The sequence below is a fragment of the Emys orbicularis genome, chromosome 7 (assembly GCF_028017835.1).
Source record: "Emys orbicularis isolate rEmyOrb1 chromosome 7, rEmyOrb1.hap1, whole genome shotgun sequence".
NCBI classification, from domain to species: Eukaryota; Metazoa; Chordata; order Testudines; family Emydidae; genus Emys; species Emys orbicularis.
In genome coordinates, this window is record NC_088689.1 from 85183696 (window position 1) to 85211365 (window position 27670).

At 43.2% G+C, this 27670-nt stretch overlaps 1 protein-coding gene across 1 annotated transcript in view; it reads right to left on the bottom strand.

Moving 5' to 3' along the window:
- Positions 1–6476: 6476 nt before the first annotated feature.
- MAPKAPK3 (MAPK activated protein kinase 3) overlaps positions 6477–27670 on the bottom strand; it is an 84203-nt gene continuing 63009 nt past the window's right edge. The window contains exons 2-10 of the mRNA XM_065408095.1: positions 27308–27447; positions 26321–26385; positions 23848–23927; positions 15057–15183; positions 13449–13524; positions 13088–13212; positions 10237–10322; positions 7576–7656; positions 6477–6635 (exon numbers count right to left, since the gene is read on the bottom strand). Of these exons, the coding sequence (XP_065264167.1) occupies positions 6477–6635; positions 7576–7656; positions 10237–10322; positions 13088–13212; positions 13449–13524; positions 15057–15183; positions 23848–23927; positions 26321–26385; positions 27308–27447 (939 nt within the window). The remainder of the gene's footprint in view (positions 6636–7575; positions 7657–10236; positions 10323–13087; positions 13213–13448; positions 13525–15056; positions 15184–23847; positions 23928–26320; positions 26386–27307; positions 27448–27670) is intronic.

The following is a 27670-nucleotide window of genomic DNA, read 5'->3' on the forward strand; positions in this document are numbered from 1 at the left end:
CCATGTTAACCTCCACTTGCTTGAGTCTTGAACCTTGACTTCCAAATTTCTTACTTAATTGTTCACAGCTATGGATACATTTCAATCCTAGGGGGAGCATTCTCAGGATGACCAAGCCAGTCAGCTGTAGTTGTGCAGCTCTAGGCATTTGCACTAAAACAGGATAAATAAAGCATATCTGGGGTACAGCAGAGAACTCATGACACTAGACATTTTTCAATTCTCACTCCCTTTTCATCATGACACATTTCCACCTCCCCCACCTCAGATTAACTTTTCTTAATAGCCCACTGTATAAGACAATCTCATTATTAAGGCTGCATTTCATTCACAGAAAGTGAATTTCTTTCTAATGAAAAACACATTTCATCAATTTATTTAATAGCTGAGATTGACCTTACAGTTTCAACTGGAACGTTTCAGTACATTTGCTCCTTTGCCTAAGCACTATCCCCCAAGGCTTTTTACCTACAGGCACTTCTTCCTACTAGATTTTCCCACTGACCTCCTTCCCTGGGGACTCCAGCAGCTTCTCCCAGGGACATCTCAGCTTCTTATAATTCCTATTTCAGGGCTTTCCACAGGAGCTTGACCTGATCCCTGTAGCCCTCCCTAGAGAGTGGAAACTCCCCTTGTACCTCTCTCCTAGATCTCCTTCCTCTGACTTTTTCCTCTTTCTGCGTGTAGTTTTCCCTGTATCTGTATGTAGTCCTCCCTGACCCTTTCACAGCTGGGGTCACTAATGGTAATTAAGCCATCAGAGCAGGATCAGCTGGGGGTTAACTGGTAGGTCACAGGCAACGTTGAGCCTGATTCCCCTTAACAGGACAGATACCCTGTGATGGTTCTTCTTCAAGCAACTTAAACAAGGAGCCTGCCCTGCAGGCCAGACCACTAAAAATAGCAAGGTGAGGAGAGAGAGAACAAGAGTTTAGGAGAAAGAGGACCCTTGTTCTGATCAGAGGAAAAAAGTATGGGTTTTTTTGAGGGAGTTAGATCCATTTTCTAAGTGCATAATTATTCTTTTCCTTTCTCTCTTCACCCCACTTTGGTTTGTAGGTAGTCTGAAAAAGCAGTAATGAATGAACAGGGGTTGGTAGGTAGGGGAGGTGTCTGTGATGTCAGTGGTAGCAAGTTCATAGAGATTTTAGCAAAAAGGGGGCAGGGGTTGATCTGGCTCTTGACATGAATGGGGAATTCACGGAGTTAGGGAATGGTGTGTGTATGTGGGGGAGTGATGGGGCAATGCTTCCTTCCACCTGTGAAAAAATACAGGGGGTATCCAGCATATGATGGTGTCTGGGAAACCAGGACACAGGGAGGCTTTACATGATGGAATTGCAATAGCCAAAGTGAAAGGAGACAAAGGCATGGGAAAGAAGATGCAGAGGCAAAGATGAAACAAACCTATATTACAGGGAAGGGAGGCAGATTGCAGGTCTGAGTCTGGAAGAAAAGTAGAAGGGGTGATGTACAGTTTGAGAATGAACTTCTTAGTTCAAGAATTAATTCTTCCCTCAGTGGAGACAGGAAAATTTCCTTGGGATAGTTTAATTGTGGGTGTGTGTGTGTGAGAGCGGCACCCCCTAACAGATGTTTCAAAACATTGCAAAAAACGTTTTCACAAATATACCTCCAAGACCACCAACTCCCCATCCCACCAAATACCCCTCTTCTCAAAAAGCCTCACAATCAGAACTTAGTCATATACTGGCCAAAAAAACCCAAGTTAATTGAAATGAGAACAGGAAATTAGATCAAACTGAGTATGTAGCACCCTACTTTTAAATGGGCTTCCAAACCCCAGCCAATGAAGAGTTAAGACATGCAGTCCCAAGGCTGCATGCTGTGTTTTCTCAATTAGAAGACACAGCAGTAGAACAATGGCTTACAATTAAAATTGGTTTTGAAATGTAGTGTGTCAGAAAAGGTTCATCACAATGTACATTTGATCAAAGACAAGGAGGTAGTCAGATGTGTAATACAGGCAGAGAAAAGCTGGTGGAGGGAATTACTGTATGTGTGTGTGAGAGAGTGCACACATGAGAGGGAGAGAGATGGGCTGGAGACACGCACAAGGGAAGTGGCAGCCCATAAGCAATCATTAAAAGAAATGGGCAGGGAATTGTGGATACAGTTCTTATTCAGCTTCTGCCTAAAAGATTTTTTTTTTCTTTTTAATCTATGTTTTCTTTGCAGCCTGTCCTATTGGCCATTCACTTCTTTCTCTTCCTGGCTGTGTCACCTCATCCATGTGACTGATGAATATGCAAATGAATCAGTTTTATAATAGTCTATCCTCTTTAAAAACAGGCGATCAATTTGGACTCCCAAGCAGTATGTTCCAAAGAAGCTATTATACCAAGTGGGAGGACTGCATGGGAGTGGGGGTAGGGTTCATGGAGGTAAGATCCAAGTACCATAGCTAATAATCGGAGCACTTTATGATGTGTGAGAGTGTTGTGATGGGTATTTTGTATAACTGAGCTAAAGACCACAAGGAAAAGATCTTCTATGAAACATGAGAATCCATAGAATACAGAGCACCATTCATGCCTTGTCTTGCAAACCTCTTCCATGGCAGAGTAACCTACATTAAGGTAGGCACCAAAAAATAAAAAAAAATAAAAAAATCACTGAGCTTCAAACAGTTGCAACATTTCAGTATCATTACAAAAATCTTTAGGGTGTGGATGCTATCCACTAAAAGCAATTTTGTTTTACTTTGTTCGATGTTCTATGTTCCCATCCTTGCTTCTTACTGATGTTGAGACTCTTAATACTCACCACTTTTTAATGCTGTAACAAGTGCAATGATGCCGAAGGACCAGCAGGTAGCTCCACATCCACAAAAAAACCTTTGAAATTAAAAGCCTTCATTTTCCAAGGCTTTGTCTAATCTACATCTTTTGCCATGTAGTGGGGGGGGGGGGGGGGGGGGGCGGGAAGGCTTACAACATAATTATCCCCAGATTCAGTTACAAAACACTTGCATATTTCAGTGAGGATGGCACATTAACCACATGCTCAAACCCTGCTGAAATCTTTGATGTATCCAAGGCTTTGGTGTGGCTCAGTAATAAGGTTAAAACAAAGCTTGTTTATATTGTAAATGGAACCAGATTGTGTAACAACCATGTTGTAGCCAGTTTCCCCTACATGGCTGAAGTTGTAGCACATTTGGGCTTGAAGGCTTGACATATATTACATGGCATTTACCTCACATGTTCCTCTGTCCCTCATTAAAAGATGTTAAGCAGAAATATTCCCTCATGCCCCCTCTCCCCATTTTCACACTGTACTTTGGAGATCTTCTTGGGGCTGCCCCTTGTGGTTTGACTTAGTCCATTCCTAGATGTCACGGTACAACAGAATGTGATGGCATTAGTCAGAAAAATAATATGTCACAGCTTCCACTGTCCAGGGACTGGAATTTGAGTACCTGAGGGCCTGACTCACCAATTTGTCACTCCAGTTTTCCAGTGGCGTAACTCCACTGATTTTGAGGAAATTACACTGCTGTAAACTTGGGGTAATGTAGTGATGAATTGGGCCCTTAGTATACTTTGGAGTTCTCCATCAGAAATGACCAATGCTTAAGCACATCCCTTAAAGCAGTGGCTCTCAACCATTCCAGACTACTGTACCCCTTCTTTGAAGGAGTCTGATTTGTCTTGCACACCCTCAAGTTTCACCTCACTTAAAAACTACTTGCTTACAAAATCAGACAAACATACAAAAGTGTCACAGCACACTATTTCTGAAAAATTGCTTATGTTCTCATTTTATACAATTATAAAATCAATTGGAATATAAATATTGTACTTATATTTTAGTGTACAGTATATAGAGCGGTATAAACAAGTCATTGTATGAAATTTTAGTTTGTACTGACTTCGTTAGTGCTTTTTATGTAGCCAGTTATAAAACTAGGCAAATATCTAGATGAGTCGATGTACCCCCAGAAGACCTCTACATACCCGCAGTAGTACATGTACCCCTGGTTGAGAATCACTGCCTTAAAGAGCTCCAGACTGCTTGAACTGACAAGTTAAGAGAAAACATGAGCCATTGTTTTGCAGGAGACCAACGGCTCAGACTTTTAACCTTTAGATGATGGGAAACCCACTGCAGAGGATGAATAACACTGGGACCACGATGGCTGTCATATTTCTATATAATCAAAAACGGGCAGATTACTAGAAAGACATCCTTTGCACTCCTTGCCCTACTAGCTGGGATATGGGAGAACAAATTCCAACTTGAAGAGGTGTACAACTCAGATGGCTGGTATGATGTGGTAGCTACTCTCTGAAAACAGATGAACTCTTGGGAGGAAGGATGGATGGTCTTGTGGTAAAGGCACTAAACTGGGACTAAGGAGATCAATTCCTAGCTCTGACACAGACCTCCATCCATGTGACCATGGGCATGTCACTTAATCGCTCTCTGCCTTATTATCCCCATTTTATAGATAGGGGAGTAATGTTTCCCTATTATACCAGAGCCTAAAGGATAAATCAATTAATTTGAGATACACTATGGTCATGGGAGTAGCTAGATTGAGAACATGAAATAACCCTTCAGTGCTTGCATTTACAGAGATTTCTATTTAAAAACAAAGCTTTGAGAGCAAAAAGATGTTCAGATAAGCTGGCCAGCCTTTGAGTGCAGGTGGTATTTTTCCTTTTTAAACTTTTCCTTTCCTGCCAAAATCCTCAAAGATGCCTGTACCTGGTACTCTATCATGAAACCACACAACATTTCAATGAAAACAGGGACTACTGTAGGAAGAAATGCTAGAACATCATGATTTATTAAAATAATTTTGTAAAATCCTAAGATTACACAAAGAAAAGTGGATGGTTTGTAGGGAGAGCCAGTGCTTCCTACATGGGACCAGAGCCCCTCTGTAAGGTCAAAGCATCAAGCAAATCTTCAGTGGAGAGGTAACACGTTCAGTGTGGCTTTCAGATAGATTGGAAGATCCAGACCCTGTTTGGCAGGATTGCTTTGCTTCCTGTACACTGCTGTCCTCTTGTCTGACCCTTTCAGCCCTTATTTCCCTTGTTACAATGTGTTTATTTGCACCAATGGAAGCACTTAATTTCACATAAAAAGCTCTCAACATTCTTGATGATATTTTGTTCGCCTCAAATAAAACCCGTAATGCAGTAAGAGGAAACAATCTGAACATAAAGTAGAAGAACAAATTAACAAACCACAGCCAGAATACCATAAAACAGAAGTTTGAGTTAGGAAAAAAAAACCAATGGGTGCATATCCATGTTGGGACTCTGGATCCAGCAGTATTGCTGACATAGGTTTACACTTTCTAGTGTCAGAATGGGTCAAAATACTCCCCAAGGTTTAAAGTTTGCTTGTTAAAGCACAGGAGGTAAAACCTAACAGAAATAAGCATCTTACATCAGGCATAAGACCTGCATGTAATAGACTGGATGAAGTCAGACAATGGGATTTCCTACAGAGAACAACCCTTTCCATTTCTTTGTGGACTTCAGACACCTCTCTTTAGAGCAGAGGTGTGTATATGATAGTTATCCAGTTGTGTTCATTGAAGGTTCACAGACTCAGAAGGATTAATGACATGTTCTGAGTCCTAATTAAAAACAAACAGCTTTATGTAAAATACTGCCATAGATTTAAAAAACAAAAACAAAAAACGCAAGAGAGGGATATGCCAATAGAACAGACATGGCATCATTGTAACTGTAGAAAATGAACAAACTACTGAATTAGAAAAGTGCTACAAAACCTGAATTTCACATAAGACTAAGGATCTGTGTGAATAAGGAAATGCAAGAAGGAAACCCTTACTCCATCCATTAGCTGCACAGGAAGGTTTTCCTAAACCAAGGACAGTGGTTCCCTATTCAGATGATGATGTGCAGCTGTAGGAGTTAAACCTGGAAAACACTCACTGTTCTAACCAATGCTAGCATGAGCTGCGATTCAGATGCGCCAGCAACACCAAGAGTTGAGACTGTGCTGCTTGTGTGAAGAGAGCAGTGATGTTTCACTCCATTCCCCTTGCCCGAACTCTTGAACCTCTCCTACCAGAACACTTTGGTCTTCCCCTCCACAAGCTTAAAATCACAGTAGAAGTCAGGCTGTGGTTAAAACCTTTGTGCATCAGTATCCTAAGACTTGATTTCCTGTACCCTCTGCTGCCCCAAAACAGCTAAAGCTGTGTCAAAATTCCACAATTTCTGGTAATGCTAGGTACCCCTGGCAACATGCAAAAATCATATGACGAGAACAAATCCCCCTTAAAAAGCAAAGCCCAGAAAAAGTTCTAGAATGATGTAGTCCTTAACACTTCCCCCCTTTGCAGGCCAGGTTCCTCTTTTTCTCAAGGCCAGCCCCTTTGTGGTATAGGGTGAGCTGACCCTGCTCATTTTTATTTGTTCCTTTTAATTTTAACCCTCAAATCCTCAGCCTCCTCTCCTTTATTCTCATTGGTTGTTACATCCTGGGGCTGCGGAGGAGGTGCCTGCCTGTTTCTGTTTCTTGCGGCGTTTGTTGAGGAGGCGGTTGTTGGATGTTTTCAAGTCTTTGATTTTCACTTGGTCGTAGTCCACTCTCATGGTAGCCAAAGCACTTGTCATCTCTTCCTGAAACCACATTGAACAATTGTGAAAACTCAGACATAGGCAAGACAGCTATTCCATCCTACTGATGAGTGACTGTCTGACAGAATGGAGCCCTGTTGTAGGTTATATTATAATCAATAATAAATTAGACCTTTCTGTTGCCTGGGAGAGACTAAAAGTGTTATCACCCGCTAACAAGGTATGGGAGCAAAAATCTTACTCCTACTCAATGTAGGCTGCCTATGTGAGTGTCAATGAATTTTGCAAACAGAAAATAGTTCAAATTTACAAGAGAATGCACCAGACTAATGGTCAAGTGATCAGAGAACATCCAAGAGGCCTGAACAAAATACATACAATCAAATAGAGACATGGGACTGAAAAATCATAAATGAAACTATCATCTCAATCCCTTTAATGACATTTTATATGTGAGTCTTGGCCTTACCTTAACTCATTTCGCAGACAAAACTCCATCTTAATGTAGTTTAAAAGTTGAGAGAATGTCTGAGTAATTTAGGTTAAAATACATTACAGGGATGTTGCAATTATTCCAAACCCAAACATTATAAAATACAGTTAACCTTAAAAGAAATGCAAATATGTTAAGGTATGGAAACAGAGTTAGAGAATCCAAACAACCTTAAGTCTGCCCTATAATGACAATGTAATAACCATACAGTTATGATCAATGCACAACAGTGTTTGGAGTCCCAGATTAGATTTAAATGATTTTTTTAAAAGACAAATTAGATCTTTTTCACTCTTTTTCCTCATGGTGTCTCAGGGCAGAGTTAAGGTTGTTTGGGTGCCCATAATGTGCATTTCCATGCATTAACATGTTTGGATTTCTTTCATTCCAAAGAAAGAAAGGCCTCTCCACCCCTTCTCAAACCCCATTCTGGGAAGAATCCCCAATAACCACAAAACTAATAATTCACGCAGCTGTTCTTTGGCTGACCTTCACTTCATCCCAGTGGTCTTTATCCTCTTGCAGGACCCGTGCAGTATGAAGAGGGGTTGGCGGTACCACCATTGATTTCTAAGGAGAGAAATAAAACCAGAAAGAAGCATTCTGCAAAGCTAGCTGTGTGAAATGATCACTTACTCTCATGAATGTATATGAGGCAGAAGACCTATCTAAGCTACTTAAATGGCCTCCCATTACCTTAGAATCTGAGTGCCCAACAATCAAATGCATTTATCCTTTTTTCACCCTGTAAGGTAGAGAAGTATTATTATCCCCCTAAAATATCACCAAGGCATAGAGGATGTAGAAGCCACAGTCTGGCATTTCATTTGTTTTTTATTCTTTTCTAGGTTTTTTTAAACCATATATTGTGTATTCTTATTATACTTTGTTTTTAACAACTGTTCATTCATTAAGTATCCCATTCCAAGCAGTTCATTATTTTTCTTCTAGCATTTGTGATAGGGGAAATTTCATTCTGCACATATAGTACTACTGGCTATGATCTCATCAGACCTTAAATGTAGGGAGGGACACAGTAGTACTCCCATAGGAAACCTTTCAGGAAAAGTCAGGTCTGGGTGAATTGACAGGTGGAAACACAATCAAATGTTTGGAACAGGTGATTGGGAATTCGGTCACTTGAGTTCTATTCCCAGCTCTGCTCAGTATTTGCAGTGTGATGCTGGGCAAATAACCAAGCTACTTTGTGCCTCAGTTTCCCCATCAGTAAAATGAGAACAATGATACTGACCTCCTTTTGTAAAGCACTTTGAGATCTACTGATGAAAAGTGCTATATATGAGTGAGGGATGATTATTCATCCAAATGTAAAATAGGTACAAAATAACTCACAGGAAAAGGTTGGGAGGCTCAATTAATGGCTGAAAATAATTTAGATCCTTGGCTGAAAGGTGCTACAGAAGAGAAATATATAGTTTTATTATCTTGAGTAAGTACATATTCAATGCCCCCAACAACTGTTTTGCTTGAGATGCTCTTTCAGATAAGACTTAAGACTGAGGTCCATGATCTCTTGTCAAGAAAGGTCTTGTAGATCTTTTTGGTAGAGTAGGGTTGTTAGCTCAATTTCCTTGCTAAATTCCAGCTGAGTAATGACATTTTGCCTGTCTACAGCTCACACTGTAGACTCAGTTGGGCACAGAATTCTCCTGCTGTTGCATTCCATACCAAAGCAGGCTGCATTTCAGCAAAGGGTGAAGAGATCCCTGTGCATGTTATCATCATTTAACGTTTATATTGTAGTAGTGCCTAAAGGCCACCCAGGTCAGGGTGCCATAAAATTAAATCCTGCTCTAGCTAATATGGCAAGAGGAAGCCAAAAGCATGGCTGATGCCTTCTCTGGAAAAAGTCTCCTGCTGACCGAGGCATGATTTGTCAAGGATAGGCTGGGGAGGTGGGAATGGAAAACTGGCACCATGGAGTGCATTTTAGTTTCTCTGAGCAGGAGCTGAGTGTGCCCCCACCTGCTGACAGTTACTGCTTGCTGACTGCCACTTCCATACCAACTGACTGGAGGACATGTTCCTCCTAAACGACAAACCACATCCTCTTGCACCCGAGATGCATGGGCTGCAACGATAGTGCCCTCATCCATGCTTCAAACACAAAATGAGGACACCCAGCTGATTCACAGGGGGCTAATAAGGCTACATCCTTCATGTTTGGGCTTTGAGATCTTCAGATGAAAGGCATCGCAGACTTATCTTCAGCAATGAATACAATAAAATAAGACACTATATGAAGTTATGTTGCTGTTTGTGTCTCTTCCTCCTGGGGTGAGCACAGACAGGGAAGTTCCTTAGAACTGCCATCCCTGGGAGAAAGGATTGTGCATTGTAAGCATTCTGTTTCCTTTGGGTTTGTTTTCATGGGAGTGAGAACCAAGCTCCGTGTTAGGCACGAACGTCGAAAATTTATAACATTCCCAGTGACACCTACAGACCAGAGATCGCATCCTAAAAGCCTCTGTGCTTGATTCATCCCGATAGCACCTTGGAACCCTAGCAGGAATTTGCTTCCTGCTTGAGATAATAAATATTACTTTATGAAATAGAGACATCTGCTCAAATACTTGGGAGAAAAAAAACACAAGTGACAAAGCAAGACTTGAACTAGTTTCCTCAACACCATCATGTATACCAGTCTCTGTTGTTTTTTCATAGGTTTCAGTGCATAAATCCTTCCCCTTTCCCAGGCATTTTCAGATCTATGCCAAGGATAAGAATTCCCTTAGCATGAGGCTCTGAATTCATATCAATATAGCTAAGCCTGGGACTTCTAATAATAGCTCTTCATAAGTTCTGCAACAATGAAGTACCATGGCTTTTTTTAAAGGGAGGAGGGTGGCGCATGCTACAGTCAGTAGCAACTCCTGGCTGAGAGTAGGTAGGGATGTACTTGGTTCTTGCTCACAAGAACTGTAAAGTGTGTCCTCTGGTACCACAATGAGGAACTGTCTCTTTGCAGACAGGTGTCCTTTTACAGAGAGCACATTGGGTAGAGTCTTTGCTAATTAACAATGAGTAATAACAACAACGCTCTCCCTTCCTGTGCCAGGCAGAGCAGCATTTCAGGCTCTGCATGTAAGAATCCATCCCTCTCCTTTGTAAAAATCACGCAGGACTCACGTTAATCCAAGGATGATTCATAAACTGAGAAATCGTCATTCTCTCAGTCGGGTCTGTCTTAAGCAAGTGACGAATCAGCTGCTTGGCTGAAAGACAAGTACCAACATAGCACACTGTATTCAGCTATATCCAGCACAATCTTCAGAACAAGAATTAAGAAGGGTAATTGTATACATCTCAAGACACCTACCTGTGTCTGCTCTCATGTTGAAAAGCAGAGGAGATGGGAGAGACAGAAAGAGAACATAAGTACATGTACACACAAACACACGCACACAGGAAAGATAGTAGGAAGAGGAGACAAGAGGGTTAGGGATTCTATGAGCCAGTCTACACCCTGAAACTAACCTGTTGCTGACTACAGGTGTCAGCAGTGGGTCCCGCTGGACCAGTGTTGAAAACTGTACACCTTGGCTGTTGTCTAACACAGGGTTTTCTGTAGCTCTACATCAACTTAATATCTAAACCTTTAATGACCACGGCATATACCAGACAAAATTGTTCTCAGCACTGTTGGCGTATTATTCTTTCTGTAATCAGTTTTGTCCCATCCATACTAGCAGTTAAACAGTTTTCAGCACTGGTTCAAGGGGACCCATTGCTGAGTTTGGTTTGTAGAGAGGGCTGAATAGGTTCAAATTAGGAGGGAACTACCCTCAATCACATCCATATGAAAACAAGTTTTCCAAATAAATTACCTCTCTCCACCTTCCTCTAGCATTTTAATAACTGCTGTCCTGGGAGAGGATAGGAACAGAATCCAGGGGAGAATGAGCATTCACCCGGGGACATACAACTGATGCATCGTCCTTCACATTAAATGTGCAGTGGCCCACTCCGCATGCACGTTCATGAGATCCCAAAATGGACAGCTGTACCACATCTCACAGTGTGACACAGTGATGATATCTGGTTTTCACTCAATAAGTAAAAATTAAAGGGTGTTATCACAGTATAACCCACTTCTTTTCTAACAAGCCATTCTATCATTAGAAGTATGATCAGAAGCTGCTGAACTTATTTCCCTGACACATGGTTTGGCAAGTGAGAGTAGGTGGTCTAGGAAACTGGTGTAGTAACAGGGAATCAGAACCTTCCACTTCTAGCACACTGATTTTAATTCATCCAGGTCACCACTCAACAGCTGACTTTGGTCACACTAGTTTAGCTGAAATAGATTGTTGACCTCAGCCTAATACAGGGATCAGCAACCTACGGCACGCGTGCCAAACATGGCACGCGAGCCGATTTTGAGTGGCACGCAGCTCCCTGCCGCGGTCCCGGCCCCCAGCCCCACTCAGCCCCCCCGCCCACCGCTCTCCCCTGCGGGGGCAGGAGGCAGAAGCTTGGTTCTGCGGCAGCCAAGCTTCCCCCCCTCCCCTGCTTCTTTCCTGCCCCTCTTCCTCTCCTTCCCTGCGCCAATCATCTGATGGCCCTAGCGAGGGGGAGGGGGAAGAGCGGCAGCGTGCACACAGTTCCGTAGAGAGAGAGGTAGGGACGGAGCCTGGGGGAAGGGGGTGGAACAGGGCATATATCCCTTCCAGCCCCCTGCCATGAGCCGCTGGGAGCACCCCCACGAGCCCAGCACCCCAGCCTTCTGCCCTGCACCCCCCCCACCCCAACACACACCCAGCCTTCTGTCCTGCACCCCCACCCCCCCCAGCCCTCTGCCCTGAACCCCCCCACCCCAACACACACCCAGCCTTCTGCCCTGCACCCCCACAGCCCCATCCCTCTGCCCTGAACCCCCCACACCCCAACACACACCCAGCCTTCTGCCCTGCACCCCCCCACACACCCCAGCCCTCTGCCCTGAACTCCCCACACCCCAACACACACCCAGCCTTCTGCCCTGCACCCCCCCACACCCCCAGCCCTGAACTCCCCACACTCCAACACACACCCAGCCTTCTGCCCTGCACCCCCACACACCACCAGCCCTGAACCCCCCACACCCCAACGCACATCCAGCCTTCTGCCCTGCACAGCTCACAGCCCTCTGACCTGACCCTTGAACCCCCACACACCCAGCCTTCTGCCCTGATCTCTGAAACCCCCCCCCACACACACACACCCCAGCCTTCTGCCCTGCACCCCCTCCCCCAGCCCTCTGCCCTGACCCCTGAAACACTCCCCCCCGCCCCAGGTCTGGGGTCCCGGCCGCAGCCCTGATCAGCCTGCTGCTGGCCTAGGTGAACAGAACCCCAGGCTGGCAGCGAGCTGAGCAGGCTGGTGGCGTAAGATCAGCATTTTAATTTAATTTTAAATGACGCTTCTTAAAGATTTTGAAAACCTTGTTTACTTTAAATACAATAGTTTAGTTATATAATATAGACTTATAGAAAGAGACCTTCTAAAAACATTAAAATGTATTACCGGCACGCAAAACCTTAAATTAGAGTGAATAAATGAAGACTTGGCACACCACTTCTGAAAGGTTGCCGACCCCTGGCCTAATACCTGGATGATAAGTGTCCACCCACATCACAAAATTTATTTTGAGAAGTTGGCAGTATCAATAAGGAGGCCAATGTCTGAGTTCTCCCCTGCAGCTCACCTTGCACCACACTGTTACCTGTTCTATAGATTAAGGTCTTCAGTTTCCAGGGATGTTTAACACCTCTCACCAGCACTAAGTGCCCTTTAGTAAAAGTTTTCTGTTATTTACGTTCCACACTGCTCAGGAAATGCATCAATCCCTAGCCCTTCCCTGTGTCATTTTATAAAGTCTTGATTTAAAGGACATCACAAAAGAAAGACTCCTTAGAAACAGTCTGAAATGTAAACACATACCCCTCTCACCATCCAGTGTGTATGTGTGAGCAACAGAGACACAGGCTTGTTCAGTTACCTTCTTCTGATACTTCAGACCATTCTGGATTGGGAAACCCATATTGCCCCATCCGAATTCTCCTTTTCATCCCTGGGGAAATGGCTTGTCCGGTGTTGGAGTAAAATGGAGGAAACCCACACAGGCTGTAAGAGAGGTGCATTGAATGGTTGTAACGAGGAAATCTCCACATTCCTTTGTCCCATATAAAGTCATACAGCCTATGATTCTTCCAAAGATGGGATGAGTAAAATCCCAGTGACTAGTCCATTACTTAGTGCAATGGTATCTGGGATGGAGGTAGGCAAGACATATGGGTCCAGAGTATGCTAATAGCTGGCCTACCCTTGTTTATTCATCTGTCCCCATATCTCATACTTACAGAATATATGTGATGACACCAAGAGACCACATGTCACATGATTTGTCATATTTCTCAGGACCGAGGACTTCCGGGGCTGAGGAAGGGAAAAATCAGAAACAGTTGATTGCCAGATATTTTCCTCACCTCTAAACAGCAAGTAGTAGTATAAAATGACAACAAATATATGTTGCAGGAAAAAATAAATGATTGCTATCACTGGGTATCACTGCTATCTTTTCTATTTACAAACTGCTGTGTGATCTCTATGGAGCTCCACGTGTATGGGTGTCAATCTGAAAAACTGCACAATTCCTCATTGGCAAATCTCTGCTCAGGAGAAGTCCTGAGCTAAAGTAGCAGAGGGTGCTGCAGCTCAGGACTTTATGGGGATCCAGGATTGGAATAAACAGGAGTGCATATTGCAGAGATTGGAACTGAAGTGCACTGACAGAGCTATGTGGGGAAGTCTTGCACAGCACCTGCCTGGATTGTGGTTGGTTACAGCCAGAATTATTATACTCCACCGCATCTAATTCTTACAAAAGTACAAAAATGAGAAAAAAAGGTATCAGGGGCTCGGGAGGTGGGGAAAACTGTTTTTTTCTTAGGCGAAACAAATTGTTTTTAGGTTTGCTTAGCAAGAAAAAGGTTCTCTGAGTATATGAGCGATTCATGCTGGTTTATAGAGGTATGGAATGGGAAAAGTCAGCCTGTTCAAGTGCAAATATATAGGACATTAAAATATGTGGATATGAATTCCTTTAACATGTCAGTGTGCTGATCCTACGCATGGTGGGTACAGCCCAATGTTGTTTTCCTAGTGCTGTTTTTCTTTACATGGTTTTTGCCATTATCACTTGAATTTTGCCCAGCCCCCCATGAAGATACTTACCCCATTAAAAACATCAAATAGGCTTTCATATGTATAGCAAAGGGGACCAGCTCTGCCAAAATAGTGAAGGCTTTTTATGATCCCTTCTCATCCCCAAAGAGGGGTTATGAGTGCAAACTGACTCAGCCATACAAAAGGGAGAGTGACTTTTCATCCTATCTTGAGGAAATCACTGTCCTAAAGATTGCAGTGGCTATACCCTAGAATTAGTACAAGTACAGTGTAATGAGACATTCAGTACATTGGTACACACTGCTGGATGCAAGGAAGGCAACATTTCAGCCAAGACTAAATTTTGTTCTTGGATTACCAATTTCTCCATTTTCCTACTTTAAAAATGCACCTTTATAGTTGGGGGAATGATCAATCACCCTGTTTTCTCTCACCATGTTTTTATGCTAAGCAAAGTTTTGCAAGAAAACATCCAATGGTTGTGAAGGCTAGGTTCGGATTATGGATTTAATCACATCAACCCACAGTGAAAAAGCCAACATTATTTCTGTATAGCCAAGTTTGCCATTACGTTTTCTCTCTCCTTCCCACGCAGAAGGGCTTGAACTCTGTGTTGGGACTAGGTTAGTGTCCAAGTATGACCTCAATTAAAATTCTGGGTTCCTCCTTTTCATCTCTGTGGGAGAAAAGAGGTGCCCTTCACAGCATGGGGAGCTTTCCCGAGGTCTTCAGGCTCGCTGGGATGATTATACATGTGGAGGAGGGCCTCCCAGAAGACTCACCCACATAATAAGGAGTGTAACAGGGCGTCTGCAGTGCATTCTGTACAGTGGTCTCTTTGGCAAAACCGAAGTCTGTGAGCTTGAGTACTGCATTCTTTTCTTTGGATGTGTAAAGTAGGTTTTCAGGCTGCAATGGTACCAAGAGAAAAGGTAATTGCAACAACACAGAAGAAGGGTCTCAAAATAAATTCTATTGGGCTATACTCCTAATTCATCCACGGGGCCACCCATTACCGACCATGAACTGCTGCACTCTCTCTCCTCACTTTCCCACCCCAGATTTAGGATCATTCCCCTTCCACAGTAGGCAGCATCTTTGCCTAGAGCAGGCATCAAAATCCTTCCCAACCCAATAATCACAGAAAAATGGGCTCAGTCCTGCACCCACTGGAGTCAATGACAAAATTCCCATTGACTTCAATGGGTGCAGGACCATGCTTTCTATGAACTCCTCTTTAGAACATTACACTTTGGGGGATTATTCTTTCTGACCTACATGGCATCTAATCTGATGAAGATATCGGTCCATGCTTTGTGTTTCCATGAGGCATTCAGGCAGTAGGAGCTAAGAACCAGGGTACTGGTAACAGCTCATCTTAAGAACCAGATCCATGACCAGTGTCTGACACTACTCTATTCAAACCAGCACAAAGATACAGCTTTTCCCCGAAAACTGAACTAATTCTGCCCTTGCAATCTGTGTACTAGCACCTTTGCACAGTGCACTCTGAGAGAAGAGGAGAAAGGTTCTTAAGCACTGAGTCAAAGGGCACTGGGAGTTAAAGTATTAGTAAGTAAGGACTTTATTTAACTTCACTGGGAGGGAGAAGAAAACACTCTGAAATAACAGTTCTGTACACAGATATGCCCTCTTCCACACTGGGGTTATTAGGATGGAAGAAAAATGTTTTGAGGAAGGACTTGAAGGAGGAGGGAATTGAGGGATGGCTAACCAGTTTGTACCATTTCTGCATTAACCTGCTGTGCATGTGGCACATGTTGTGTAGCCAACCAACATCTAGTTCTCATGCATATGTGTGGCAGTGGCACAAACTCAGCTCTGCCAAAGTACATGGAATTTAGTCCCTTAACTTGTAAATCATCCTCCAAATCCCTCTTTAAAACACACTCCTTCCATAAGCCCTACAAACCCTAGTCCTCCTTTCAACTAAATGTGAACAGAAATAGATGCTAGAAAACACACACACAAATGAATAAGTTGTGGAATGGGAATAGGACAGGTGCTAACCCCCACCACTAAATCACTTGTTCTTTGTTACATCTCATCCCTCATTTGTACATTGAGTATTTAGATTGTACGCTCTTTGGGGGCACGGGTCTTGTCTTTATTTTTGCTAAGCACACTACAAACACTATGTAAATACAAGTATCAAAGGGGTAGCCATGTTAGTCTGGATCTTTAAAAGCAGCAAAGAGTCCTGTGGCACCTTATAGGACGTATAGGAGCATGAGCTTTCGTGGGTGAATACCCACTTCTTCGGATGCATGTAGTGGAAATTTCCAGGGGCAGGTATAAATATGCAGGCAAGAATCAGTGTAGAGATAACGAGGTTAGTTCAATCAGGGAGGATGAGGCCCTCTTCTAGCAGTTGAGGTGTGAACACCAAGGGAGGAGAAACTGCTTTTGTAGTTGGCTAGCCATTCACAGTCTTTGTTTAATCCTGAGCTGATGGTGTCAAATTTGCAGATGAACTGAAGCTCAGCAGTTTCTCTTTGAAGTCTGGTCCTGAAGTTTTTTTGCTGCAGGATGGCTACCTTTAAATCTGCTATTGTGTGTCCAGGGAGGTTGAAGTGTTCTCCTACAGGTTTTTGTATATTGCCATTCCTAATATCTGATTTGTGTCCATTTATCCTTTTATGTAGAGACTGTCCAGTTTGGCCGATGTACATAGCAGAGGGGCATTGCTGGCATATGATGGCGTATATTACATTGGTGGACGTGCAGGTGAATGAACCGGTGATGGTGTGGCTGATCTGGTTAGGTCCTGTGATGGTATCGCTGGTGTAGATATGTGGGCAGAGTTGGCATCGAGGTTTGTTGCATGGATTGGTTCCTGAGTTAGAGTTACTATGGTGCGGTGTGTGGTTACTGGTGAGAATATGCTTCAGGTTGGCAGGTTGTCTATGGGCGAGGACTGGCCTGCCACCCAAGGCCTGTGAAAGTGAGGGATCGTTGTCCAGGATGGGTTGTAGATCACTGATGATACATTGGAGAGGTTTTAGCTGGGGACTGTATGTGATGGCCAGTGGAGTTCTGTTGGTTTCTTTCTTGGGCTTGTCTTGCAGTAGGAGGCTTCTGGGTACACATCTGGCTCTGTTGATCTGTTTCCTTATTTCCTCATGCGGGTATCGTAGTTTTGAGAATGCTTGGTGAAGATTTTGTAGGTGTTGGTCTCTGTCTGAGGGGTTGGAGCAGATACGGTTGTATCTCAGTGCTTGGCTGTAGACAATGGATCGTGTAGTGTGTCCGGGATGGAAGCTGGAGGCATGAAGGTAGGCATAGTGGTCGGTGGGTTTTCAGTATAGGGTGGTGTTAACATGACCGTCACTTATTTGCACCGTGGTGAATGGCAATATACAAAAATCTGTAGGAGAACACTTCAACCTCCCTGGACACACAATAGCAGATTTAAAGGTAGCCATCCTGCAGCAAAAAAACTTCAGGACCAGACTTCAAAGAGAAACTGCTGAGCTTCAGTTCATCTGCAAATTTGACACCATCAGCTCAGGATTAAACAAAGACTGTGAATGGCTAGCCAACTACAAAAGCAGTTTCTCCTCCCTTGGTGTTCACACCTCAACTGCTAGAAGAGGGCCTCATCCTCCCTGATTGAACTAACCTCGTTATCTCTACACTGATTCTTGCCTGCATATTTATACCTGCCCCTGGAAATTTCCACTACATGCATCCGAAGAAGTGGGTATTCACCCACGAAAGCTCATGCTCCTATACGTCTGTTAGTCTATAAGGTGCCACAGGACTCTTTGCTGCTATGTAAATACAGTAATTTAATAGCAAAAGCCTGCCAAATCTCCCCCACTAAATAGGCTGGCAAATATTAGCTAGTACCTTAAATCAGTTCTGCATGGTAGTGTTAAATGAGCTCTCCCTACTCCTGATTCTGAACTCTGCAATAACATTAAGAATATTTGAAAAGTTGCATTTACATCTTGACTGCCTCAGAGCTGAGTTTGCAAGAGCTGTAAGCAGTGCCACTGCCATAACAAATGGGTGCCAATCATAAAACACATCCTACATATAAAGTGGGCTTGCACAGAAATGGTACAAGTGTGTCAAATGTCTATTTCAGGACAGGCTGTATCTCCTCTGCTGAATGGGACTGAGGCATTATCAATGATGCTGAGGAACACTAAATAGCCAGGGGTATAGTTCTACATGGCCTTATGGAGAGGATGGCTAAGTGCACCAACACCTGTCTTGCAAGTGTGTATACCAGGGGTCGGCAACCTTTCAGAAGTGGGGTGCCGAGTCTTCATTTATTCACTCTGATTTAAGGTTTCGCGTGCCAGTAATACATGTTAACGTTTTTAGAAGGTCTCTTTCTATAAGTCTATAATATATAACTAAACTATTGTTGTATGTAAAGTAAATAAGGTTTTTTAAATGTTTAAGAAGCTTCATTTAAAATTAAATTAAAATGCAGAGCCCCCCGGACCGGTGGCCAGGACCCGGGCAGTGTGAGTGCCACTGAAAATCAGCTCGCGTGCCGCCTTTGGCACGTGTGCCATAGGTTGCCTACCCCTGGTGTATACTGTATGCAGGCCAGGCATTCTTGCTTCTCTGGAATAGCCTGAGGTTCTTACCACTGTTCTAAATCAGGGTCTGAAATCCAGATATGCTTTCTGGAATGATTCTCTTCAGTATTGTGCCACAAATAATTACCAGGTACTAGCACCTTCCAACATCATCCTCTTTTTCATTAGCTATTTTAAAACACTCTTGAAGAAAGAGAGCCAACTTAAGAAATATTCAGACAGGACTGCACTTTTTTTTTTAAACTGCTGTTGTTACAACACCTCAGATTGCTAATAAAAAGTGATTAGATTAAAAAAATCATAGAATCATAGTAATGTAGGACTGGAAGGAACCTATGTTAGCAACAAGAAGAAAGTCAAGGAAAGTGTGGGCTCCTTACTGAATGAGGGAGGCAACCTAGTGACAGAGGATGTGGAAAAAGCTAATGTACTCAATGGTTTTTTTGCCTCTGTCTTCACGAACAAGGTCAGCTCCCAGACTACTGCACTGGGCAGCACAGCATGGGGAGGAGGTGACCAGCCCTCTGTGGAGAAAGAAGTGGTTCAGGACTATTTAGAAAAGCTGGACGAGCACAAGTCCATGGGGCCGGATGCGCTGCTGAGGGTGCTAAAGGAGTTGGCGGATGTGATTGCAGAGCCATTGGCCATTATCTTTGAAAACTCATGGTGATCGGGGGAGGTCCCAGATGACTGGAAAAAGGCTAATGTAGTGCCCATCTTTAAAAAAAGGAAGGAGGAGGATCCAGGGAACTACAGGCCAGTCAGCCTCACCTCAGTCCCTGGAAAAATCATGGAGCAGGTCCTCAAGGAATCAATTCTGAAGCACTTAGAGGAGAGGAAAATGATCAGGAACAGTCAGCATGGATTCACCAAAGGCAAGTCATGCCTGACTAACCTAATTGCCTTCTATGACAAGATAACTGGCTCTGTGGATGAGGGGAAAGCAGTGGACGTGTTATTCCTTGACTTTAGCAAAGCTTTTGATACGGTCGCCCACAGCATAGGGCAGGGGTCGCAAGCTGGAGGATTCTCTGCGACTTGAAGTCTTTAAATCACGATCTGGAGACTTCAACAGCTGAGTTAAGGGAAAGTGGGTGGGTCAGCTTTTGTGGCCTGCATCATGCAGGAGGTCAGACTAGATGACCACAATGGTCCCTTCTGACCTTAAAGTCTATGAGTGTATGAGTCTCTGAGTATTCTTGCCAGCAAGTTAAAGAAGTATGGGCTGGATGAATGGAGTATAAGGTGGATAGAAAGCTGGCTAGATCGTCGGGCTCAATGGGTAGTGATCAATGGCTCCATGTCTAGTTGGCAGCCGGTATCAAGCAGAGTGCCCCAAGGGTCGGTCCTGGGGCCGGTTTTTTTCAATATCTTCATTAATGATCTGGAGGACAGCATGGACTGCACCCTCAGCAAGTTTGCAGATGACACTAAACTGGGAGGAGTGGTAGATACGCTGGAGGGTAGGGATAGCATAAAGAGGGACCTAGACAAATTAGAGGATTGGGCCAAAAGAAATCTGATGAGGTTCAACAAGGACAAGTGCAGAGTCCTGCACTTAGGACGGAAGAATCCCATGCACTGCTATACACTAGGGACCGAATGGCTAGGCAGCAGTTCTGCAGAAAAGGACCTAGGGGTTACAGTGGACGAGAAGCTGGATATGAGTCGACAGTGTGCCCTTGTTGCCAAGAAGGCTAACGGCATTTTCGGTTGTATAAGTAGGGGCATTGCCAGCAGATCGAGGGATGTGATCATTCCCCTCTATTCGACATTGGTGAGGCCTCATCTGGAGTCCTGTGTCCAGTTTTGGGCCCCACACTACAAGAAGGATGTGGAAAACTTGGAAAGAGTCCAGCGGAGGGCAACAAAAATGGTTAGGGGGCTGGAGCCACATGACTTATGAGGAGAGGCTGAGGGAACTGGGATTGTTTAGTCTGCAGAAGAGAAGAATGAGGGGGGATTTGATAGCTGCTTTCAACTACCTGAAAGGGGGTTCCAAAGAGGATGGATCTAGACTGTTCTCAGTGGTACCAGATGACAGAACAAGGAGTAATGGTCTCAAGTTGCAGTGGGGGAGGTTTAGGTTGGATATTAGGAAAAACTTTTTCACTAGGAGGGTGGTGAAGCACTGGAATGGGTTACCTGGGGAGGTGATGGAATCTCCTTCCTTAGAGGTTTTTAAGGTTAGGCTTGACAAAGCGCTGTCTGGGATGATTTAGTTGGGGATTGGTCCTGCTTTGAGCAGGGGGTAGGGCTAGATGACCTCCTAAGGTCCCTTCCAACCCTGATATTCTATGATTCTATGATTCTTGAGAGGTCATCTAGTCCAGCCCCCACACCCTGAAGCAGGACCAAGCATAACATCCTAGACCATCCCTGACAGTTGTTTGTCTTACCTGTTCTCAAAAACCTCCAGTGACAGGGATTCCACAGCCTCCCTTGGGAACCCATCCCAATACTCAACCATCCTTATAGATAGAACTTTTTTCCTAATATCTAACCTAAATCTCCCTTACTGAAGATTAAGTCCAATACTTCTTGGCCTATCTTCGGTGGACATAAAGAACTATTGATCACTGTCCTTTATATAACATTCCTTAACATGTCTGAAGATTTATCAGGTTCCCCTGTCTTGTCTTCTTTTCTCAGGACAAAACATACCCAGTTATTTTAACATTTCCTCATAGGTTAGTTTTTTAAACCTTTTAACATTTTTGTTGCTCTCCTCTAGATTCTCTCCAATTTGTCTACATCTTTCCTAAAGTGTGGTGCCCAAAACTGGATACAATATTCAGCTGGAGTGTCACCTCTGCTGAATAGAACAGGACAATCAGCTCCCTTGTCTTACATATAATACTCCTGTTAATACATCCCAGAATATTAGCCTTTTTTTATAATTGCATCATATTGATAACTCATATTCAATTTGTGATCCACTGTAACCCCAGATCTTTTTCAGTTGTACTGTGTCTAGCAGTTTTTCCCCATTTTGTAGTTGCACATTTGATTTTTCCTTCCTAAGTTTAGTACTTTGTCTGAAATCAACAAGATGAAATTCAATAAAAGGCCAATTCTCCAATTTGTCAAGGTCATTTTGAATTCTAATCCTGTCCTCAAAAGTGCTTGCAACCCTCCCAGTTTGGTAGCAGCTGTAAATTTTTTGAGTACGACCTTTCAACCAGTTGTGCACCCACTTTATAGTGTGGGCCACATTTTTCTAGTTTGCTTATGAGAATGTCACGTGGGTCTGTGTCAAAAGCCTTATTAAAATCAAGATGTATCACATCTACTGCTTTCCCCTGTCTCATAGGTCAGTAACCCAGTCAAAGAAGGAAATTAGGTTGGCTTGGCATGATTTGTTCTTCACAAATCTATATTTGCTACTATTTAGCACCTTATTATTCTCTAGTTGCTTCTAAACTGATTGTTTACTAATTTGTTCCGGTATCTTTCCAGGTATCAAAGTTAAGCTGACTGGTTATAATTCCCCAGCTCCTCTTTGTTCCCCTTTTTAAAGATTTGCCCTTCTCCAGTCCTCTGAGAACTCATGGAGGACTGGTGAGGTACCAAAAATAATCGCTAACGGTTCTCAGATTGCTTCAGCAAGTTCATTAAGTACCTTAGGGTGAATTTCATCAGGCCCTGCCAACTTGAATACATCTTAAATATCTAAATATTCTTTAACCTATTTTTTTCCTATTCTGGCTTGTGTTCCTTCCCCCTTGTTGTTAATATTAATTGTGTTAAGCATCTGGTCACATTGAAACCTTTTTTTTAGTGACGACTAAAACAAAACAAAACACCCCAATCTTCTTGATGTCTTCCATCATTAGCTCTCTTTTCCCACTAAGTAGCATACCTATGCTTTCCTTCATCTTTTTCTTGCTCCTAATGTGTTTATAAAACCTCTTATTGTCTTTTATAGTCCTTGCTTGATGTAACTAATTTTGTACCTTAGCCTTTTTGATTTTGTCCCTACACATTTGCACTGTTCTTTTGTATTCATCCTTAGCAATTTGTCCATGTTTCCCTGTAGGATTCCTTTTTGATTTTCAGGTCATTAAAGCAGCCATACTGATTTCTTGCTAGTCCTACTATCTCTTCTTCACAACAGGATAGTTTATCGTTGTGCCTTTAATATTATCACTGAGAAATTGCCAGCTCTTCTGAATTCTTTTTTCTTTAGATTTTCTTCCCTTGGGACCTTACCTACTAGTTCTGAGTTTTCTGAAGTCTGCTTTTTTAAAGCCCATTGTCCTTATCCCGCTGCTCTCATTCCTTCCTTTCCTTAGAATCGTGAAATCAGTCATTTCATGATCAACCCAAGTTGCCTTCCTCCTTTGCAACCAATACCTCCCTGTTAGTCAGGATCAAGTCTAATATTAATTTCTCTTCCCCCTCCCCAGTTTGTTTATTTTGTGTGGAATTGGTTTCATACTTTCCTCTACATAGGCAGTTTCTCCTTTTTCTGTGGTCTTTTTGAAAACATAAAATAGGAAAATATGATTCTGAACCCACAAAAACTGACAAGGCGACTTCAGGTGTGGGTGCAGTATCTGAAACAACTTAATACATTTTTTTAAATTAACTTGACTTCAAGTTGAATGTCTCTTTAATACCAGTTATGACTACCTAGATCTTTTTGTGTTGCATATGTAACTGAAAACCATTGGCCTTGGTGTGGGTGGGTATTCAGACCCTGAACTGACTGGGCATGACAGATCCTCACAACACTGGCGTGAAACAGGTACACTTTGGCCACTTTACTGCAGGGGTGCTGGAACAATTTGTACAGTGGGGGTGCTGAGAGCCATTGAACGAAAATGTAAACCCTGTATATAATCGAAACCACTTCAAGCCAGGGGGTGCAGCAGCACCCCTCCTTCCAGCACCTATGCTTTACTGTACTCGTAAATGTTATATAAATCAGCATCATCCACTTGTTTTCAGTTTAACTGTTCTCCCCTGCACAGGCACATTCAGGCCTCACCTTGACATCTCTATGGGCAATGTTCACTGCATGCAGATACTGGATGGCTGTTCCGATGTCTCTCATTATCTCAGAGGCTTCTATAAATATAATTTTAGAGAAAGGTCATATTAACATTCCCACTGTCGCTCAGAGACATGCTTGGGAATGTTTCTGAGTTACATACAGCTTGTCTGTATACAGGGCTAGCGTCAACGCTGGAAATCCTAAAATTAGCCTCAACAGCTGTGTTTTTGTTTTGAAGGCAATCATACCCCACAATCCCCCTGGCAGCTCAGCCATTCTCATGAGCAGGCACAGTAACTTAAATAGTTGAGACTCCTGCTCTGTGTGTACTTGTAAATTAATGCTCTGCTGTGCTCATCAGAACAGAGTATTAAGGGCATAACAGAGTGATGGAGCAATGCGCAAGATCATGAAGAAAGTGCCCCTGGGTATATTTTTGGGTTGCCCAGCAGAGAAGTTTAACTAACAGTGCACACCTACTTCTGGAGAGGCTAAAAGTTCTTTTAGCATCAGATCAACATCATAATATAATAATATCATGGTAGGTTACATTTTTGGTCCTCATCAGCCTTAACAGTGTCTCCTCATATAAAAATAAAAGTGAATTAGCCATTTTATCCTGCAAAGCCTATCCTAGTATATTTTTTCTCCAGTTTATTTTTATGTCTAATTTCTGCACTTAATACATACTCCAGCAGGAAATTCTAGTTGCCAGTGAGCTCTTTGTCCCCCCAGCAACAGATTTTGTGATGTGGAGCCTGGAAGAGTTCGTCGACTTGCGGCAGCCAGAAGAGCTTTATGTGGGAGGTCATTTCAGAGAAAGAGGGTTGTGGCCTCCCCCGGCTCTGTGTGCTGAGCAGCTATTCTAGAGCAAGTGCTGGTTTTGGCTTCAACCCCCTAAGGTACTTCACCTGCAGTCTCTCTCTCATTTTCTCTGTTCCCACTGTTATGGGTCAACACTATCTTAAATCCACAAGCCTACAGAAATAGCTACATTATCCAATATTGTCTGAATTAACAGAGGTCAGGGTTAATATCTTTAACTTGGCTGTTTGTTTCCTGCACAGGTAGGAGCATAACTAAAGTGATGCTCTCAGCTTCAGAGGCTGAGGGGAAAAGCCAAGATTATTTTACTGTAACCAAGAAAACCTAGTTTATATAGACCCATCTGGGTATAAAGCAAGTCTCCTGCTTTGGCTGGAATATCCAGGTCTGGACTGATACAGAGATGCTTTTGCTTGAGGGCATAAACTGTGCCCTGTCAGGCAGGAACAATCAAAGGCAGGAAAAATGCATCCCATTTGGAAGCTGTGAGGTTAAAACCTTGCATACCCTTCTCCTTTACTACCTAGGCCTTGAGCACTGGGAAGCTATCTGCTAGATGGGTGAAGAGTGGAAGGTCAGTGGATCTTGGGAGGTCCCTCAAAGAAAGAGGGATATTAATTTCTCAGCGCCTGTTGCGCAAGTGGAGTATTTTTCTCTTGTAGTCCCCAAAGGTTTGTGAATGGGTATCTGGGAGAAAACACACTAGGTATATAATGCATAAAAGTCATGTTGTTATCAGGGTAGAATCACCTACAGTCACAGCACCATTCTTTCCCTCTGGAATCTTGTATCTGACAGAATTACACAGAACACTCCTTAGAACTGCATCCAGTTCATGTGCTCCACATGCGTCACTCATGCCTCTTGAGGGATTCGTCATAGACTAGAGATTAGCATAGGAAACTGGGAATCAGAAAACCTGGCTTCTATACCAACCTTGCACAATGGTCACGATAATTTACAATCCAGGTATAAATTCCACTCACCTACCCATTTTGTGAGAACAATAATGAAACAACTCTAATAATATTTTACTCTTCAGTAAAAGTAAGCCACTTTTCCTGCAGTGAGTGGGCAAGTAGAATTTTGCAGTCATGTGCATTTATGGTACTGTCCAAATAATAAGTAATAATGATAATTAATAAACAACAACAAGGCTGTTGTGTTCCAGGCTCTCTCACTGATTCACTGTGGGACCTTAAACAAGTCATGTAGTCTTTCTGTACAAAGTGTTTGTTATAATCATTTATTCACAACACAGCTGAACACAACTGATGTTACTCAAGGGAGGGACTGCATGTCAGGATGGGGGTACACTGGCAGAGCTGTGTGAAGACCAGGAATTAGAACAGCAGGGGCTGCTGCAGTTTAGTACTGAAGTGTATAGGCAGATGTGTGTCAGGAAGTTTTCATTTAGCTTTCCACATTATGCCTAAATCTATCCAATTCTGGTAGCTTCTCATTTTCTTGAGCTGTGACATTAAATTGTTTTAAAGATAAAAATAGAATTTTAAAACAACAGGAAACAAAACTGAACCCAATAAAGTTCCTGCAAAAACTACGCAAACATTTTCCATTTATTTTGGGTAGGGAGGGAGGGTGAAGGAAATAAAACCTCACAAACTTTCTCATGACATTCTACCTTTCTCTGTGAAAGCTTGGTCTCCTCGCTCCTGGATCCTACTGAATAGTTCCCCTCCCTCCATGCTGAAACAGAGAACACATACAAAACAAATTCAGGGGGACGAACAAAAGAAAATCTCCACCAGACTGTGCATCGTCTTGTGTGCATGGACCTGCAGCAACTGTGGTTTTATGTATGTTAGGTAACCTGCCTGCCTATCTCTGAGACTTGAACTTGCTAAATAATCTGTTCCTGATAGGTCCAGTGCAGATTGCTGTCCTGCTCTACCATTAAATAAATAATAATTTAAAAAAAAAAACGGAGTATGGAGGCCTGTGATTTAATATGTAGTGAGGCATTTCCCAGAAAATAGAATCACTGACATTGGTAACATGCCACACATCTCTGCTGGGAGACCAGAAATGACAGGTTAGATGCCAGTTCAGAAGGCTGATAGCAATCTTGTGGTCTTACTGCACTACTAAAAAGTTCTTTAAGGTTTGGGGATGAGGAAACAACTGAAGCAAGCAAGCAAATAAGGAACTGATAAGAGAGATATTAAACTGGTCCCCCCGGAGGAAGACAACATTGCAACAGTGGCACCAAGAGGGTAGGGGACAGTGGGAAGAATTAGGGTTAAGTAATAGCCTGAGGGGAGCCAAATGACCTTATAAGGACAGTCAGCCCCCATGAGAATGTATCGAGGAAAGTGACAGATGCATGTGTGAATATATGTATTAATTACACCCACGTTTCCATAAAGATACTTTTCTCTGAGTGCAAAGGAAGGTTAGTTTCATGATTAGTCTTCTTGTTCCTCCCACAGACAGGCTGCTTGGAGCAGCTGCAGGTTTCCCCATAAATCCTATAAAGAGAGAGATGCACTAGGCTACTGCATGGCAAGACTGTGCAGCCAGGACTGCTCCCAGCTCTTACATCCAGAGGTCACATTCCCTCTACTCTCCAGAATATGGATCAGGTGGAAGGGACTTCCCTGGTTCGTACCATTCCATGACGATGAGGAGGCATCTTTTCCCCTGATGTATGTTCTCATACACATCCAGAATATGGACAATATGGGGACACCCTGATGCCCTCCAGTGATGATCCACCTCCTGTCGTGCTTTCGGGCTGTCATACAGGAGCTGTAAGGAGACAGGAGAGAGCAATGCTATCAGTCCAAGCCAGGGGTTCTCAAACTATGGGGCAGGCCTCCCAAGGGAGACACGGGAATGTGTCAAGGCAGGTGAAAGCTGTGTGCTCCCCTCCCTCCCCCACCCCGCTTTAAGAGCTCTGTCAGCCCCAGGCAGCCAGAGCTTGTGCAAAAGAGCCGTGCACACCCGGGATGTGGGGATAAACAGGACAGCC